The sequence below is a fragment of the Diceros bicornis genome, chromosome 7, assembly GCF_020826845.1.
Source record: "Diceros bicornis minor isolate mBicDic1 chromosome 7, mDicBic1.mat.cur, whole genome shotgun sequence".
Taxonomy (NCBI): Eukaryota; Metazoa; Chordata; class Mammalia; order Perissodactyla; family Rhinocerotidae; genus Diceros; species Diceros bicornis.
Window position 1 is genome coordinate 76,337,926 of NC_080746.1, and position 16,371 is coordinate 76,354,296.

The 16,371-nt window shown below is 44.2% G+C and overlaps 2 protein-coding genes across 9 annotated transcripts in view; one reads left to right on the plus strand and one right to left on the minus strand.

The window, feature by feature from the left end:
- UEVLD (UEV and lactate/malate dehyrogenase domains) overlaps positions 1 to 490 on the minus strand; it is a 52,684-nt gene extending 52,194 nt beyond the window's left edge. The window contains exon 1 of one of the 3 annotated variants that reach the window (XM_058546112.1): positions 380 to 490. In XM_058546112.1, coding sequence (XP_058402095.1) covers positions 380 to 421 — 42 coding nt within the window. In that variant the 5' untranslated portion in view covers positions 422 to 490. The remainder of the gene's footprint in view (positions 1 to 379) is intronic. The other 2 variants (XM_058546107.1, XM_058546111.1) reach the window with 2 other exon arrangements.
- On the plus strand, positions 151 to 16,292 carry MISFA (mitochondrial sheath formation associated). 6 transcript variants are annotated; one of them, XR_009220823.1, is made up of 5 exons: positions 151 to 853; positions 2,981 to 3,155; positions 11,980 to 12,068; positions 13,765 to 13,802; positions 14,478 to 16,292. XR_009220823.1 is itself a non-coding variant. In XM_058546118.1 (4 exons), exons 1-3 carry the CDS (start codon positions 11,494 to 11,496, stop codon positions 13,784 to 13,786), a joined length of 180 nt encoding a protein of 59 aa, XP_058402101.1. In that variant the 5' UTR covers positions 9,039 to 11,493; the 3' UTR covers positions 13,787 to 13,802; positions 14,478 to 16,292. The 6 variants fall into 6 exon arrangements, 1 of the variants encoding a protein (XP_058402101.1); XR_009220822.1 differs by lacking the exon at positions 11,980 to 12,068; XR_009220826.1 differs by lacking the exon at positions 11,980 to 12,068 and having other exon boundaries at positions 2,981 to 3,127.
- The last annotated feature ends 79 nt before the right edge of the window (positions 16,293 to 16,371 follow it).

The following is a 16,371-nucleotide window of genomic DNA, read 5'->3' on the forward strand; positions in this document are numbered from 1 at the left end:
TCAGTCTTACAAAGAATGAGCGTTGCTAGTTAAGAAAAAAAGGGGCAGGTCATTTCAGCAGAGAGGCAGGCGTGGCTAAAGCGACGGGAGAGTGCTGGGAGCTGTTTGAGACCAAGAGAAGCTGGTGGCGTGAAGTCTCACACCAGGTGGAGGTCGGGGGGACCTCGGGGTTGCGGGCGGAGCCAGAGCTCCGGCCTCGGGAGGAAGAGATCGGGAGGGAGAGGCCCGCGGCCATGGCCCGCGCCGGCTTCAGGCCAGCCCGCCTCGGCTCCAAACCCCAGGACGAGCCGGGGAAGCGCCATGGGGAGGTGCCCGGCCAGGGGTCGAAACGCCCCGGAGACCCCGGGACCCTAGACCCGGCCCGGCGGGCTACCCGCACCTTGCCAAGGAGCCGTCTCAGAATCTCGCAGTCGAACTCCATCTCCAGCCAGGTCCCCCGCCGGGTTCCGCGACCCAGTCCCTAGACCTTCTTCCGCACCGCTCCCTGCACGGAGGCCGCTGAGGGCCAAACCTTCCCGAGCGCTCCAAGGCCCCGCCCCTTCCCAGGCTGGAAAGACACGCCGCGTTCGACGCCCCAGGCTCAGCGGTGGCTCCGCCCAGAGCGGGACCGCGACTCCAGCGGGAGCTCTGAGCGCCGTCAGGAACGCCCTAGCGCCCGGGGGACCGCGCCCTGGCCTGCTGGAAGGAAACCTGGGGACGTCTGTGAAGAATAGGGAGGACCCGAGGAGAAGCAGTAAAGGAGGTAGAAGCAACTCATGCTGTTCTGGAAGAGAGTTTCTGGAAGGATGTGTTAAATTCAGAGTATCAAGAAAGATCAAGACCAAAAATTGTAGCTGGATTTAGGAAGGACGAGGTAATGGAACTCCAAAAGTAGAATTTCAGGGAGCTAGAAAGGGAGAGCGGAATCAGGAGGAGCCTTGTCAGAGAGCTGGGAGAGGACAGCGCTGTGAAGGTGGTGCAGCATGGGGGAGGGGTTGCCTTTTTTTTTTTTAAGGAGGGGGCGCCATAACCATGTTGGTGGTAGAGAGAGGAAAAAACCAGGAAAAGAGTTTGAAAACGAGAGAGGAGGTAGGTTGGTGGATCAGGTCATCTGGAGAAGGAAGGCGAAGAGATGCAATTTGCTGGCTTTGTTAGGTCTCCTTGACTTGTAAGTTACTTACCTGCTTTGTATCTGGCTTGAGCCACTCCGCCTAAAAAGTCGCAGGAGCTGGATATGTAACTGTCGAGAAGCTGGGGTAGAAGGGTGATTGTATTGATAGGACAAGGCAGAAATGCTGTAACAATTAGGAGAAGAAAGTGAAAGGCTAGAAGGAGCATTTATTCATTCAACAAACTTTTATTGAGCATTGACTATTTGCTAGATAATTTTCTGGGTCTGAGGAGACAGCAGTGAACAAAATAGAAAAAAAAAGGTCAGCTGTCCTAAGGCTGTCATTCTTTTATTAGTAGGAGGAGAGCAAAACAATAAATATAATAAATTTATTAGTAAATTAGACCGCATGTTAGAAGGTGATTAAATGTTGTGGGGAATAACTTTTTAAAATGCAGGATTAGAAGATCAGGGAAGGTCTTGAGAGGTGAGAGTAAACGGTCCGTATTAGAGGGCATTCAGAGCAAAGTCCTAAGATAGGCATGTGCTTGGGGAAGCTCAAAACAGCAAGGAAACCAGTGTGGCTGGAGTAGAATGAAGAGGTGAGGAAGCAGAAGTAGGCGAAGTCAGACTAAAGGGGAACCACAGATGGTTTAGGGCAGTGATTCTTCCAGTGCGGTCCCCAGACTTACAGCCTCAGCATCACTGGGAACTTGTTAGAAATACAGATTCTTAGACCCCACCCTAGACTTATAGAATCAGAAACTCTAGGGGTGGGGGTCCAGCAGTCTGTTTTAACAAGCCTGGGGGATTCTAATGCATGGTAAAGTCTGGGAACCACTGCGTGACTCTGGCTTGTCCATGCCCTCCAGCCAGAGACCATCAGGAACACACTCATAGTTAAACAAGGTGGGTTGATTACTCCTTGCAGTGAGGGAGCAGATACTGTGGAGAACCTTAGACAGCTCAGTAAGAGAGTGTTAGAAAGAACCTATTATAGGCTTAGGTGTCGAGCTTTGGGTGACTTGGGGGAGGGTTTAAGGAAGCAAAGCTTCACTTTGGATTGAGTGCTATGAGAAATCAGGGACAATTCTATAACTGGTGTCAACCTACAAAAATAGAATCCAGTTTAAGAGGCAAAGTGTTTATTTGGGATCAAAGAATTGCAATTTGGGGAGCACAGATTCAGGTAGAAACCCAAATAGTGTCTCTCTAGGGAGTAAAAGTCAGGGGCTTTTAAAGGCAAAGAAGGGAGGTTGTATTACAAAGACTTTTGATTGGAGTTGGAGGCAGAGCGCTAGTCTTGGCTAAACATTGATTGACTATTGATTCTATCTTCAGAAAGTCCACAATCCTCTGTCTTTTTGATCAGATGCCCTTTCTCCTGCTGACCTTAGACAATTGCTTGTAAAACAATTCCCACTTTGGCCCAGTCCGGAGGTTTGGCTCAGTCCTGCGTTCAAGACAGCAAGGCAGTTTCGCTGGAAAGGCAGCTCCAACTGCATTTTAAAATGGCTCTGCTATAGTCAGTTTTGATGTTGAGTATCTCAATAAATATTATCTATAAGATGGGCGAATTAGAGTGAGGATAAAGCTGTAATTGGTAAAGAAGCAGCAGTCACTCATGTTAATGGAAGAGGATGTTGGGTATTTCCTGGGTTGCATAGTGACCTTGTTTTTGTCTCTGTTTGGACGAAATTATGATGGGGCCTTGTTTTGTCTCATTTTATCATGGTCTGAGTGCCCTGTCTGATGCTGGTGTTCTGTGAGATTGTTATAGCCAACAGGAGAATAACAGCCTGGCTGTGAGTGCCAGATCAGCTTCTAACACTGAGGCCTGGCTGGGTCAGACCAGTTCCAGATGTCAGAGGCTGCTTTTTCCTTTCTTAGGCTTTTCCTCTGAAAGAGGAAGCCACTGGAGAGTTTTGAAGAGAGCAGTGATGTGATCTCGCTAAGTTTTAGAAGAATAAGTCTGAGTGCTGTTGTGAAGAGACTGTTGTGTGGGGCAGGAGTGGAGGCCGGCAACACAGGTAGAAGGTGAGAAGACTGAAGGATAAGAGGCCTGGTGAGAGCACATCAGCCAGATCTAACAAAACTCAGAAACAGGAGAACTTCCTGGGGCTCCAAGATCTAACAGATCCTGTCAGAAATCCATTAATCAAAGAAAAGATACCAAGTTAGAAGTGAGGCCTGAGCAAGTTTCTTCAGTCTTTTATGGAAAAGCCCTTCCATCCAAACCACCGATTCTCTTCTCGTTTAGTCACTATGAATGAATTATAGGCACTATGAACACTTTATGCCTGCAGGAGTCGGGGGAGGGGGCGGTGTATGTGTGTAGCTATCATTTCCTGTGTGGAAAGAAATGCATTGCTAAGAATTTTATGTGCTTTATCACAGTCAATCTTCACAAAACTCTGTGACCTAGATAGAATTATTACCTCAATTCTACGGATGAGGAAACTGAGGTTTAGTGTTGTATTACCTATTTCCTTGTTTCTGAGATCCTGTTGAATAAGAGATGTATTACTGACAACATTTTGGGGGAGAAAAGATTACAAAATTAAATATACATACCAGTGTTAACACTTATACCTGTGTGAAAAGTGCTTAAATCTGAAAAAGTGTGCACCTTAAAATAGAGGATATATGGTGTGATTAGCTCCATTTTACAGGTGGGGAAACCAAGACTCAGGAAGGTAAAATTATTGCAGAAGGTGATGTCAGAGACCATGTTCTTAATCTATTGCTGCCTCTCACTGTCTGTGAAATTGTGTGATTAATAATCTCTAGGAAGCTGGAATGCTGTGCCTATTGGTACTTAGTCATAAGAGGAAGACTGTATAGTACCAACATTGGCTGACTTCCCCTATGATCACCCTCATCTCCTGAGACTGGCGCTGTTAGATCCTGTCATCTAACCAGGCTGAAATATCCATTCTTTCCCGAGTACGCTGTGTCTTCCTTGCTTCATGGTTTAGTGCCTGCCTGGGATATTTTATTGTGCTGGTGTACCTGTCTACCTCCATCTCCACCCTTCTGTCTGTCCCCAGAGACTGTGAGGCTCTGGCAGATAGCGGTCAAATCTCATTCATCTCTATATTCCCAGTGCCTAGCATGCTTGAATTTATGCATACCTTTATTCTTCTAATATTTGGTAAACCAGATAGAAAGAGGTCTTCAATTGAAAGTTTGCTAAATGAATGAAAGTGTAAGGAGACCAAAGCCATAGGGAGAAGATGGTATAGTGTACCAGTTCTCAGCCTTATTTGTGTTTCAGATTTAAAAAAAAGTCTGTTGAAAGATACAGACCTGTTCCAGAAAAATGTACATGTCGCTGTATACAGTCTATTTTGTGTCAAATTTCAGGCATGTTCATGGATCCACTGAAGCCCATCCCTGGACCATAGTTTAAAAAACTCAAATGTAGTTGGTGGGAGCGTAAGTTGCTATAACCTTTGGGCAGAGTAATCTGACATACCTTTAACTCCATAACCCCACTTTTGGAAATTTGTCTTACAGAAATAAAAGTACCCAGGATATATGTACAAAGATATTAATTATATTAAAAGGGGAAAAAAGTCTCTAAGAAATGGGAGAGTATATTCTGCATCTTTGTTTGCAGCTTGAGAAAAATCATGAGACTGACTTGTTTAAAATTAGAATTTTTGTCTTGGTGCTCTGCTTTTGATCTCTGTTTACACTCTTTGTTTTTGTAGTTATTGGTCTTATCAGATGTATTGTTAAGGGATGAAACTTTGGTATTCTAAATATCAGACAGATGTATCCTTATCATTTATTCTTTTTCCCCCCATTTTTTTTATTTTGGTGAAATACACATAACATATAGTTTACCATCTTAACCATTTTCAAGTAGTATACAGTTCAGTGGTATTAAATACATTCAAAATGTGGCACAGCCATCACTACCATCCATCTCCATAACTCTTCATCTTGTAAAACTGAAACTCTGTACCCATTAAACGATAACTCCCCATTCTCCCCTCTCTCCAGCCCCTGGCAACCACCATTCTACTTTCTGTCTCTATGATTTTTGACTGCTCTAAGTACCTTACCAGTGGAATAGAATAGAGAGCCCAGAAGTAAACCCTCACATGTATGGTTAAGTGATTTTTGACAAGAGTGCCAAGACTGTTCAATGGGTAAAGGACAATCTTTTAAAAAAACGGTGCTGGGGGGGGCCGGCCCGGTGGCACAGGTGGTTAAGTGCGCGCGCTCTGCTGCGGCGGCCCGGGGTTCGCCGGTTGGGATCCCGGGTGCACACCGACGCACTGCTTGGCAGGCCATGCTGTGGCGGCGTCCCATATAAAGTGGAGGAAGATGGGCACGGATGTTAGCCCAGGGCCAGTCTTCCTCAGCAAAAAAAGAGGAGGATTGGCAGATGTTAGCACAGGGCTGATCTCCTCACACACACACACACACACACACAAGTGGTGCTGGGAAAGCTGGATATCCACATGCAAGAATGAAGTTGGACCCTTACCTAACACCGTATACAAAAATTAACGTAGAGTGGATCAAAGACCAAAATGTAAGACCTAAAACAATAAAACTCTTAGAAGGAAACGTAGGAAAAAAGCTTCATGACATTGGATTTGGCAGTGATTTCTTGGATATGACACCAAAGACATAGGCAGCAAAAGAAAAAATAGACAAATTGGACCTCATGAAAATTAAAAAATTTTGTGCATCAAAAGACAGTATCATTTACTTCTTAGATGCATGGCGCTTATGTTGTTCATTGACAGTCAGCATATGCTGCATCTCAGGCCAGCCTTCCACAAACATCCTTTGTTTTTATTGCCTTGTAAAATGAAACTATAATCTTTTTTTTCTTAAACTAGTTCTTTTTTGTAAGGATTTTATATAGCCTCTCCATTTCTATTGTCTGTCTGAACTGGCATACCCTTTTTGTCCTCTTGCTGCTTCTCTGGTTAACAAGTAAAAAATTGGTAATGCTCAAGAGAAATTTGTCTAAGAAATTTTATTTTTAACAATCACAGGGGCCGGCACCGTGGCGTAGTGGTTAAGTGTGTGCGCTCCGCTGCTGGCGGCCGGGGTTTGGATCCCGGGCGCGCACCGACACACTGCTTGTCAGGCCATGCTGTGGCGGTGTCCCATATAAAGTGGAGGAAGATCAGCACGGATGTTAGCTCAGGGCCAGTCTTCCCTCAGCAAAAAGAGGAAGATTGGCATGGATATTAGCTCAGGGCTGATCTTCCTCGCGCACACACACACACACACACACACGCTAAATAAATTAAAAAAAAAAAAATCACAGCATTGTTTATGGTGGTAAAAACTTGGGGAAAAAATCTAAATGCACATCGTGCCAGTTATTAATTTATTGCCCTTCAGCTCCAAATCCACCATTCATTGCTTGCTCTGCTGTAATGGAGCTGGACCTTATAAGCATTTCTCCCTTGCTAGTGGGCACAATATTAAGTTTTGTCAGTAGAGGGCCTTGGGGGATACTGCAGGAGGAAGAGACTTCTCTTCCTAGTTCCAGTGTGCTTTCTTCTTCTTGGTCCTACTGTATGGCTGACAGTGGCACATGTGAGGCTATCCAGTGGTGCTCACCCCTATTGAGTTTCCCACTGTGGACTGCTTCCCAGTGAGTTTCAATGGCACTCCTGCCACTGAAACAGTTCACCAGTGAGTTCTACCAGCACCCACAGGACGGCTTCCCTGTACATTCTACTGGCATACCCCCAGAGGGTAGACTCTCAGTGATGATCAGTAAACTTCACAAGACCCCCTCTGGAGACTTCCTGGCAAATTCCACCAGCACCTCAGAGGGTGGTTCCCTACTTACCAGGTCTGGCCCACGGCAGCTCATGGGATTTCTCTGCCATCCAGTTGGTCATGGCCACTACTTTTCCAGCAAGTTTTGGATCTCAGGCTTGGAGGGGAGGGGACTTTTCGAAGTTTATTCCTTCCTTGGTTGCTTTGCCTCAGCCCTAGAGGTAGTGGCTGCTCCCTATGTATGCTATTCCTGTAATATATAGAGCTTTCTACCGCTTCCATAGCTAAACTCTTGTACCTAGTTAATAATTCTCTTTATTAAACTTCCTCTGTTCAAATTACTGTGTGGTTTCTTTCTCCTGACTAGATCTTGACTGATATATCCATCATTAGGAGAAAGATGAAGGAAACGTAGAGTATTATGCAGGAATTAAAAAAGAATAAGTCAAACAACCAACCAGCTGGGAGAGAATATTTGCAAAACATACATCTGACAAGGGGTTGATCTCCATAATATATAAAGAACTCACACAATTGAACAACAAAAAAACAAACAACCCGATCAAAAAATGGGCAGAGGAAATGAACAGACACTTCTCCAAGGAAGATATACAGATGGCCAATAGGCACATGAAAAGATGCTCAACATCACTAATCATCAGGGAAATGCAAATCAAAACAACACTAAGATACCACCTCACGCCCGTTAGAATGGCTATAATCACCAAGACAAAAAACAACAAATGTTGGAGAGGATGTGGAGAAACAGGAACCCTCATACACAGCTGGTGGGAATGCAAATTGGTGCAGCCTCTATGGAAAACGGTATGGAGATTCCTCAAAGAATTAAAAATAGAGATGCCCTATGATCCAGCCATCCCACTACTGGGAATCTATCCAACGCACCTGAAATCAACAATCCAAAGAGGCTTATGCACCCCTATGTTCATTGCAGCATTATTCACCATAGCCAAGAAGTGGAAGCAACCTAAGTGTCCCTCGACTGACGATTGGATTAAGAAAATGTGGTATATATATACAATGGAATACTACTCAGCCATAAAAAAAGACAAAATCGTCCCATTTGCAACAACATGGATGGGCCTGGAGCGTATTATGTTAAGTGAAATAAGCCAGAAAGAGAAAGACAAACACTGTATGATCTCACTCATATGTGGAATATAAACAAACACATGGACAGAGAAAACTGGACTGTGGTTACCCGGGAAGTGGGGGTGGGGGGTGGGGGATGGGCACAAGGGGTGAAGGGAGTCATATATGGGGTGAAGGACAAACAAAAATGTACAACCCAAAATCTCACAATGTTAGAAACCATTAAAATATCAATAAAAATGTAAAAAAAAAAAAAAAAAAAAAAAAGAATAAGTTAGATTTCTGCTTCTGCATATGAAGGATCATTTGCTATAGGAGTTGCCTTCTCTCCATAGACAAATAGAAAATTTTACAAAATATATGAAACAGTTGTTTTCAGATCTTGTACAAGAGGCAGCACAAAACTGTGAACTTTGAGAGAAAGGGCACAAAGGAGACGAGCCTTACAATTGCCCCAGCCTGCTGCCTGGAGGCAGTTTTCAGAGTGCAGCACTGAGAGGGGTTACCCAAACAGATACCAGTCTGGAGTACAAAGGAAGCCAGAGTGCCAGGAATTTGCAGGATGGAGTCCTGAGAAGAGGGAATTCCACAGAGAAAGAACTCTGGAGATTTCCATAGGGGCCACTGTGAGTCTTTGGCTGAGTTGTGTCTGTGCATACATGGGATAAAACTCCATGAGCCAGGATAAGAACTACCCGGAAACAGTAGGCCAAACACTTCTTGGAGCTCCCAAAAGGGCTGGGAGTTGTGGAAAATTCCACAGATTGGAAAGACCTAATACAATAGGTCTCAGAGAGAGAGGTCAGAAGGATTGTAGCTCAATTGTGGGGATAATTATCCCTAGAGTAAAGGCTGCTCTTAGCCCACCTTTAACAGAGCTTAGAACAAGCCTCGGAAGAATCAAACTGATCCCAAGTAGTTTAACTGCATCCAAAAGAAAATCCTACAGCAAAATCCAGCACCCAACACTGTAAAATTCACCAGGTTGAACACCCAACCAACAGTTACCAGGCATTCAAAGAAGCAGGAAAGTATCACCCACAACAGAAAAATCAACCATCAAAACAGCCCCACAAATGACGGAGATGAGAGATTTGCAAACGGGGTCCTTAAAATGTGTATTATCAGTCTTATAAATATGCTCAAGGGTATAAAGGAAAGCATGAACATGATGTGGAGAAAAATGAAAGACATAATGAAAAAGACAAATTGAACTTGTGGAGATGAAAAATATAACATCGATGAGAAATAACACTGGGATTAACAGAAGCTTAGACACTATGGAGGAAGATGAGTGAACTTGAAAAAGACAGCAATGGAAACTGCCCAAAATGAAACACAAGGAGAAACAAAAACTGAAAAAGTGAACAGAACACTAGCAAGCTATGGGACACGTCACACTGGTTACTGGTCTAACACATGTAATGGAGATCGCAGGAGGCAAAAGGGGGACAGAAACAATATTTGAAGAAATAATAGCCAAACATTTTTCCAATTTGATGAAAACCATAAACCCACAGATCCAAGAAGCTCATCGAACCCCTGGTACAAGGAACATGCAGAAAATTACACAAAGCCACATCAGAATAAAATTGCTGAAAACTAGTGATAAAGAGAAAAAGTTTTATACAAGTACTTACCATATGATCCAGCAATCCCCCTCCTGGGTATTTACCCTAGAGAAATTAAAACTTATGTTCACACGAAAAACTACGCAAATATTTATAACATCTCTATTCATAATAACCCCAAACTGGAAACAACCCAAGTGTTCTTTGACAGGTAAACTGATAAACTGGTCTGTCCCCATGGTGGAATACTATTCAATGAAACAGAACAAACTCCCAGGCAACATAGGTGGATCTCGAAAGCATTATGCTAAGTGAAAGAAGCTTGTGATTCCATTTACACGAAGTTCTAGAGAATGCAAAAGCAGATCAATGGTTTCCAGGGGCCAGGGGTCTCAGGGGGAGGGGATTGATTGCAAAGGGAACTTTTTTTTGAGATGATCAAAATTTTTTCTATCCTGATTGTGGTGGTAGTTACAGGATTGACATATTTTTCAAAACTCATCAACTCTACCCTAAAAATGAGTGAATTTTATCATATGTAATTTATACCTCAGTAAAGCTTATTATTAAAAACAAAAAAAGGAATGTATTTATATTTTTTATCAATTGACCCAGTAGGATGTCCACGATGTATTGTTACAGGAGAAAAGTAGGTTGTACAGTAGCATATGTAGTATGATCACCATTAATAAAGCAACACTGGGGAAAACCCTCTACACCCCTCTGTATGTGTACTGATGTTTGCAAGCTCATGGAGAGGTCTCTGGCGGAAGGATACATGCCAGGCTGGTAGCATTGGTTACATCATGGGGATGGGAATTGAGGGGAGAAAGAAGAGGAAACTCAAGGTTTTCTTTATACATCTTTGGATGGTTTCATTGTTTACAGTGAGCACCTATTATTTTTATAATTTAAAAAATAATGAAAATAAAGAGGATATTAAAATAATAAATAGGGAGATGTATATGTAGAAAGAACTCTGGTAGAGGGCGGGGTCCACTGTGTCAGTGCAGGGAGGTCAAAGGGATCAAGATGAGGTCATTAGACTGAACAGAAAGGAGACCTCTGGTTGCTTCTGAGAACATCTGAGTAGTGGGGCGGGGGAGGGGCCAGAAGTCAGAATGTGATGCGTGGGAGAAAGGAGTAGATTGGAAAGGAAAGCTTTGAGTATGGACCACTTGTTTAGGAAGTTTGGTCATAAAAGGAAATTAAGAAATGAGACAGTTAGGAAGGGAGTCACAGCATCAGTTGGAGGTTTTTGTGAGGAGAGGACAAGAATGCTTGTGGCTTCTTGAAGGCCAAGAAAAGAGAACCAGTGGAGAGGAACTGAGCAAAGGTGTTGGAGAGTGGTATAAAACCGTGGTGGAAGAGCCCTTGAGATGGGAGGGGAGGGGTTGCACGGACAGAAATAAAGAGGGTATCTCATTTCCCTAGGATTCAGTGTGTTTCATTCACAGCTGTAATAGACGTAGGAATACACCTTTCCCAATGCCTGTCTCTGGTCTAAATTGCCCAGCTTGCTAACAGGCAGCTGGCCCCAAGTCCTGGCCCCGATCTGGAGCATCAGCTGTGTGACCTAGTGCAGGTCACTTAGGCTCTCTAAGCCTTAGTTTCCTCTTTAGTAAAATGGGTTTGATAATCGTACCTACCTCATGTTGTTACTGTGAGATAATGCATACAAAGAGCTTAGTTTGCTGCTCAGCTACTGGTCAGATACTGCTCAGCAGTATCTCTGCCATATTGTGAGTCTGGGCCATGTGACCAGTGACGTCACAATGCCCCATTAGACTCCAACTGTTCCACTAGGGAGTTGCGGGTCCTTTGGAACCAAGGACTGGAACTGACATGCGAGACCTCTACCAACTGAGGGTTTCATGAGCATACTCCTTTGCCAAGATCTTGGTGAATAGCCTTTCACTGTGCAATTGTGTCTTAGAAATTGTTTTATTTGTTATCATGATCGTGCTTGGCTGGATGCTTTTTGTTGGACTTGCATGTTACATGGGCACGTTTCCGGAGTTCATGGTAAGTAATGACCCTGGTAGTCAGTCCTGGCTCTGGCTAACCCTCCCAGCTGGGGTTTCTTACCAAATGGGAGAGATAGTTGAAGTCTTAACCGCTAATTAGAGGTCAGGATGGAATGGGAACAAAGTTAGGTTCCCAGGCTACTTCCCATCCCATTGGGACATCTTTAAGTCTCCCCCCCATGACCTCCCCGCCTTTGGGTCACTTATTTCAAAGCATTTGAATTTATAAGGGGTCTGCTGGAGACAGTGCCTGACCTACGGATTTCAGGCCAGGTGGATCAGTGGTTGCTGGGAGGAAAGGGAATATGGGCATTGGTGAGACCTTTGAGCAGCCCTTCCAGTCCCGTACAGAGGTGGTTACCTACTGGACTGATGAGTAGAGACCCCTCTGCCTTTCAATGTCTTTCTGACTCAGCCTCCCACTCTGAAGTGGAAGGAGAGGTGGCCTGTTCAGGAGAGCAAGGCACGACGGAGGAGCTGGGCTGTGGATGAAGATCTGCAACTGTGAGTGGGCGGACAGGTCTGTTGGGCCTCCCTGTCCAGAGAATTTGGTAGCCCCCAGTCAGTGGAGAGCTTATATTCCTCTGGAAAATAAACTATGGAAGGGGAAATGATTTGGATTTGAGGTGTATGGTGGGGAAAGAGAATTTGGGGAGCACTGCTGAAGACAGCAGGCTAAGGTTCAAAGATTTGTTAATAACAGCACTGCACAGGTATTCTTTTTTGACTGTTCCCATCTATTATTTTTTCCTCACATACTGTGATAAATGGGACCAGCATTTTTATTGCCCCTTTGGCAGATTGGGAAAGTGGAGTTAACATGAATTTAAGTTCAAGTCCTAACTTTGCAAGTTACTAGCTATGTAAACTTTGGGAAAGTTTCATCTACCTGTACCTCAGTTTCTTCATCTGTATAACGGAGATATCTCAGTATCTTACTATTTTTGTGGGGATGATGTTTAAGAATTCACATAAGGCATTTAATGCAACCTAAAGTTGCACAACTCGTTTGTGCAGCTGGGATGCAAGCGTAGATCCCTGGACTTCATAGCCTCTCACACTCATGCCGCTAGACCAGCCTGTCTATAGGAAACATTGATAGCAGCATCCTTTTAGTAAACCATCTCCTCGGTCTCTCACATCCCACCCCATTTCATTCAGACCTGTTTTTTCAAAGACGTTCCCATTGTTAAAGAAACTTAACTCTGTTTTAGTCATATACTGATTACAGGAGCAGATTTCCTGGGAAGCTACTCTGGAAGATGGGTATCAAGTCTCAGCCCTAGGTATACTAAGAGCAAGGCGTGATGGTTGTTCTTTTTTTTCTCCATCTGCCCCAAAATTTTAACGAGAGTATTGGCCTGACACAGTCAGACGTCTCTCTGTGGGAAGGTGGATGAATGGGGCACTGGGCTCTTGTTTAGCTGATCTGCTGCCCCGCTGTGATCCTGCGCAAACCACTGAATATACTCTGTGCCTCAGTTTCTCCAGCTGTGAAATGAGCAGAACAGCCCATCTTCTTTCTCTTCCCTTCTCAGGAAAGTTGTGAGAAGGCGTACCCTGCACGATAAGGGTTTAACTGCCATTTCACAAAATGCAAGCTTTTTGTTCTTTGCATAGCGTAACAATGGTATATAAAGTAATTGCTCATAGCATACCTAGCCAATTAATCCTCCCAATTAATCCAGGGTGTTTTTTGTTTTCTTTTGTTTTTTGCATATCAGTGTTTTTTGCAACTGATTGCATAAAGCCAATGGTGAAAATTTTGGCAGATGTGAATTAATAAAGATATGATGGCAGCTAGATCCTAACTACCTAGAGTCATCAGAGAACAGGGCCCTTCCGATAAGGGTTCTTTAGCCCCAACACCCCTGGCATCCTGGCCAACTGTCCCACGGCTACTCACTCTGACTGGTCTCCAAGGTCACAGGAGCTGATGTCACAATTGGTGTCTGAGCTCTGCTCCCTAAAATTGCCATGGCAAGCCATTTCAGTTCAGACTGGACCACGAAGCTCCTCTGCCAGGAGCTATCATGCTGAGCCATCCACCATCTGGTCTTGAATGAAGACAGCCCAGTTTCCAGGACTCAGGGAATAGAACATCACGCCTTTCAAAACCACCCATTTTCCCCTGCACACTCCACCAGCTGAGCAAGAAGCCCCACGATGATTGTTGTCTTATGGATGCTTCTCATTGCAGGAACAATGTGGAAGGGATTTAAGTATCCCCCAGGAGGGGTAAGTGTGCCTTCAGCTTTGTTCTGTTCCTACTTTGAAATGTATTCCCCCAGATAAATGAACTAAGCATCAAAATCCAACTCTAGTAACTTCAGAAACAAATACTGTTTTCTTTATTTAAAAAGTTATTGTAGCTTACCTACTTCTATCATTATTCACTATCTACTTAGAGTTGGGCGAGTTCCCTCTGTCTTTCACGTGATCTTTTATACATATTTTCCTAAGAGTCTTTACTCTTTTTAAGTTCTTCAGTTTCTTTCAAATAAACTGGAAGTATAGAGGTAAAGATATCTCAGGTCCAGAGTCAAACTGTCTGACATGGGTGACCTAGACTTGTGCTCATAGGACTTCTTGCGTGCTCAGCCTTCAATACCATTTCCTAAATCAGCCCACACCAGCAATCCGCACTTAACTCTCCCTCACCAGGTCAACACTGGTCTGTAAAATGGTCCTGGTGGCAGATGTCTCTTTCCTCTCTCCTGCTGTTAGACCTTGGATATTTGTCCTTTCTCTGCCTCTTGTCTGCACCCACACTGCTAAGCCCCTGACAACAGGGATCGGAGGCATTGGGTGAGATGGAATTAGACACAGCTGCCCCTGCCTGCCCTTGCGAAGGAGGGCAGTTACCTCAGCCCCACACCCTAGCCAACACCTGACATCCTTTTTTCCCCCTAGACTCCAGTGGAAATAAGCAAAGATGATCCTGGTGAAGTAATGCAGCTCTGAAGCTCACTTGACCAGCTGTACTGTTCCTGTTGTTGGTTTCACATAAAGTAATTGCACATTGTTTTGTCACATTTTATGTAAAAAGTTACTGAACTTTTTTAAGATGGATGAAGACTTGGTATTCTCTTAGCTCAAAACAGGGAGATGGAGGGTGGGGAGGTAGTCAAGGTGGGTGGGAGTGATTGGGTCCCCTCTGTTTCAGTCTCTAAGACTGGCATTAAGACAAAGGTACCTGGTTCAATTTGTTCCCCGTTCTGTTTCCTGAAGGATGGAAATTCTCTAGAGCTCTTTAGACCTATTTCTCCAAGTAATGCCTTTCTTCTGAGTCCAGGGGTGAAAAAGTGTTACAGAAAGGGTTAGAGATTGCAGCAACTTTAAGCCTGTTCTTTGGGGATATTTCTCTGTGGCCTCTTCTCAGCTGTGGTGAAAAACTCGAAGCTTGCACTGTGTGAAGAAAGGACCTCATTTTAATATTACTTGCTAGATACTAAATTATACATTATTTTCATCCTTACAATAACCTTCTGAGCTGGGTACTAGCCTCATTTTACAAAACGGCATGAATGAAGTTGAGAACCTTAAGAACCGTACCACCCAACACCACTCTGGGTTGCAGAGTCAAGATTAAGAACCAGGACTTCTTGGCACACTTTTATGTGCCAAGGAAAAGAGCCAAACAAGAGAGACTGGGATATCCAAGATCTTGGCTGCCTCTTGGCTCAAATGTCTCTCTCACCTGAATAGCCATGTTGCCGGATGAGTTTAGGAGCAACTGCTGCTAACACAGGCAGCATGTGGAGCAACAGAAGCAAACTGCTCAGCCTCAATGTGAGACAGTTTGAGTGTATGAGACCAAGGACGGGAACCTAAGTATAAGACCCAGGCAATGAATCTGGGTGTCTGAGCCTGAGGATATTCCTAATAAGCCCTCCAAAGGTGGTTGGGAACTTTCTGACCCTAAAAGAGAGAGGAAAAACAAACAAACAAAAAAAACACAGGAGCCAATACTTTTAAAATAAACGTTCTCATTCTGTGTCTGCTTGGGGGTGACTGATAGCTGCGTTGTTCAGAAGTGCACCCTTACCAGCAAAGGAGCTCTTTTGGTTATGTAGACAGCGTCTTGTTGATGACTATTTGGTATATGTTTGTTAAACTATTTGTAAATGGCTCTATGCACTGAATGGATTACCCTTTTTATTTTTTATGGAAAGCAAAGTGAATTCAAAATCACAAGCAAAACTGTAATTTCTGAATCTAGGATACTAGCATCTCTTAAGATACCTCTTATATGACCTAAACTCAACACATTCCATTAAGTGCCTACATTCTCTGGCTGCAGGGCTGTGCCCACTTGCCTCATAGATATTCCTAAGGACTCATCTTCTCAGCCATTCCAGGCTCTTTTTATTATAGGGGATCAGAACCTGCTCATTTTCTTGACAAGAAGAACTATATACCCAGTTGTTCTTCCCTCCAGTTCCCTGAGTATACCACCAAATAATTCTCCTAACTTGGGGGTCTGATAGCAGAACAGTTCTCTAAGGTGGAGAGGGTAGGTATCAGTGATAGGGGCTGAGCAGATGTGAACGTGTCAGGGATGACAGACAGAGGTGTGTGTGTAAGGAGGCAAACCCCATCTCTGAAGTCGGATGAGTCTACTGGGGTTTCTAGCTGGAAAGATGTTCAGGGTGATGAAATAAGGAATATCTGGGCCGGCCCCGTGGCTTAGCGGTTAGGTGCACAGGCTCTGCTGCTGGCGGCCCGGGTTCGAATCCCGGGCGCGCACCGACGCACCGCTTCTCCGGCCATGCTGAGGCTGCGTCCCACATACAGCAACTAGAAG

Excerpts from the sequence above, each read along its gene's own strand:
- MISFA (XM_058546118.1), top strand. The coding sequence starts at position 11,494 with ATGATCGTGCTTGGCTGGATGCTTTTTGTTGGACTTGCATGTTACATG. Across the intron at positions 11,563-11,979 it reads GCACGTTTCCGGAGTTCATG|CCTCCCACTCTGAAGTGGAA; the intron begins GTAAGTAATGAC and ends TTTCTGACTCAG. Across the intron at positions 12,069-13,764 it reads GTGGATGAAGATCTGCAACT|GAACAATGTGGAAGGGATTT; the intron begins GTGAGTGGGCGG and ends TTCTCATTGCAG.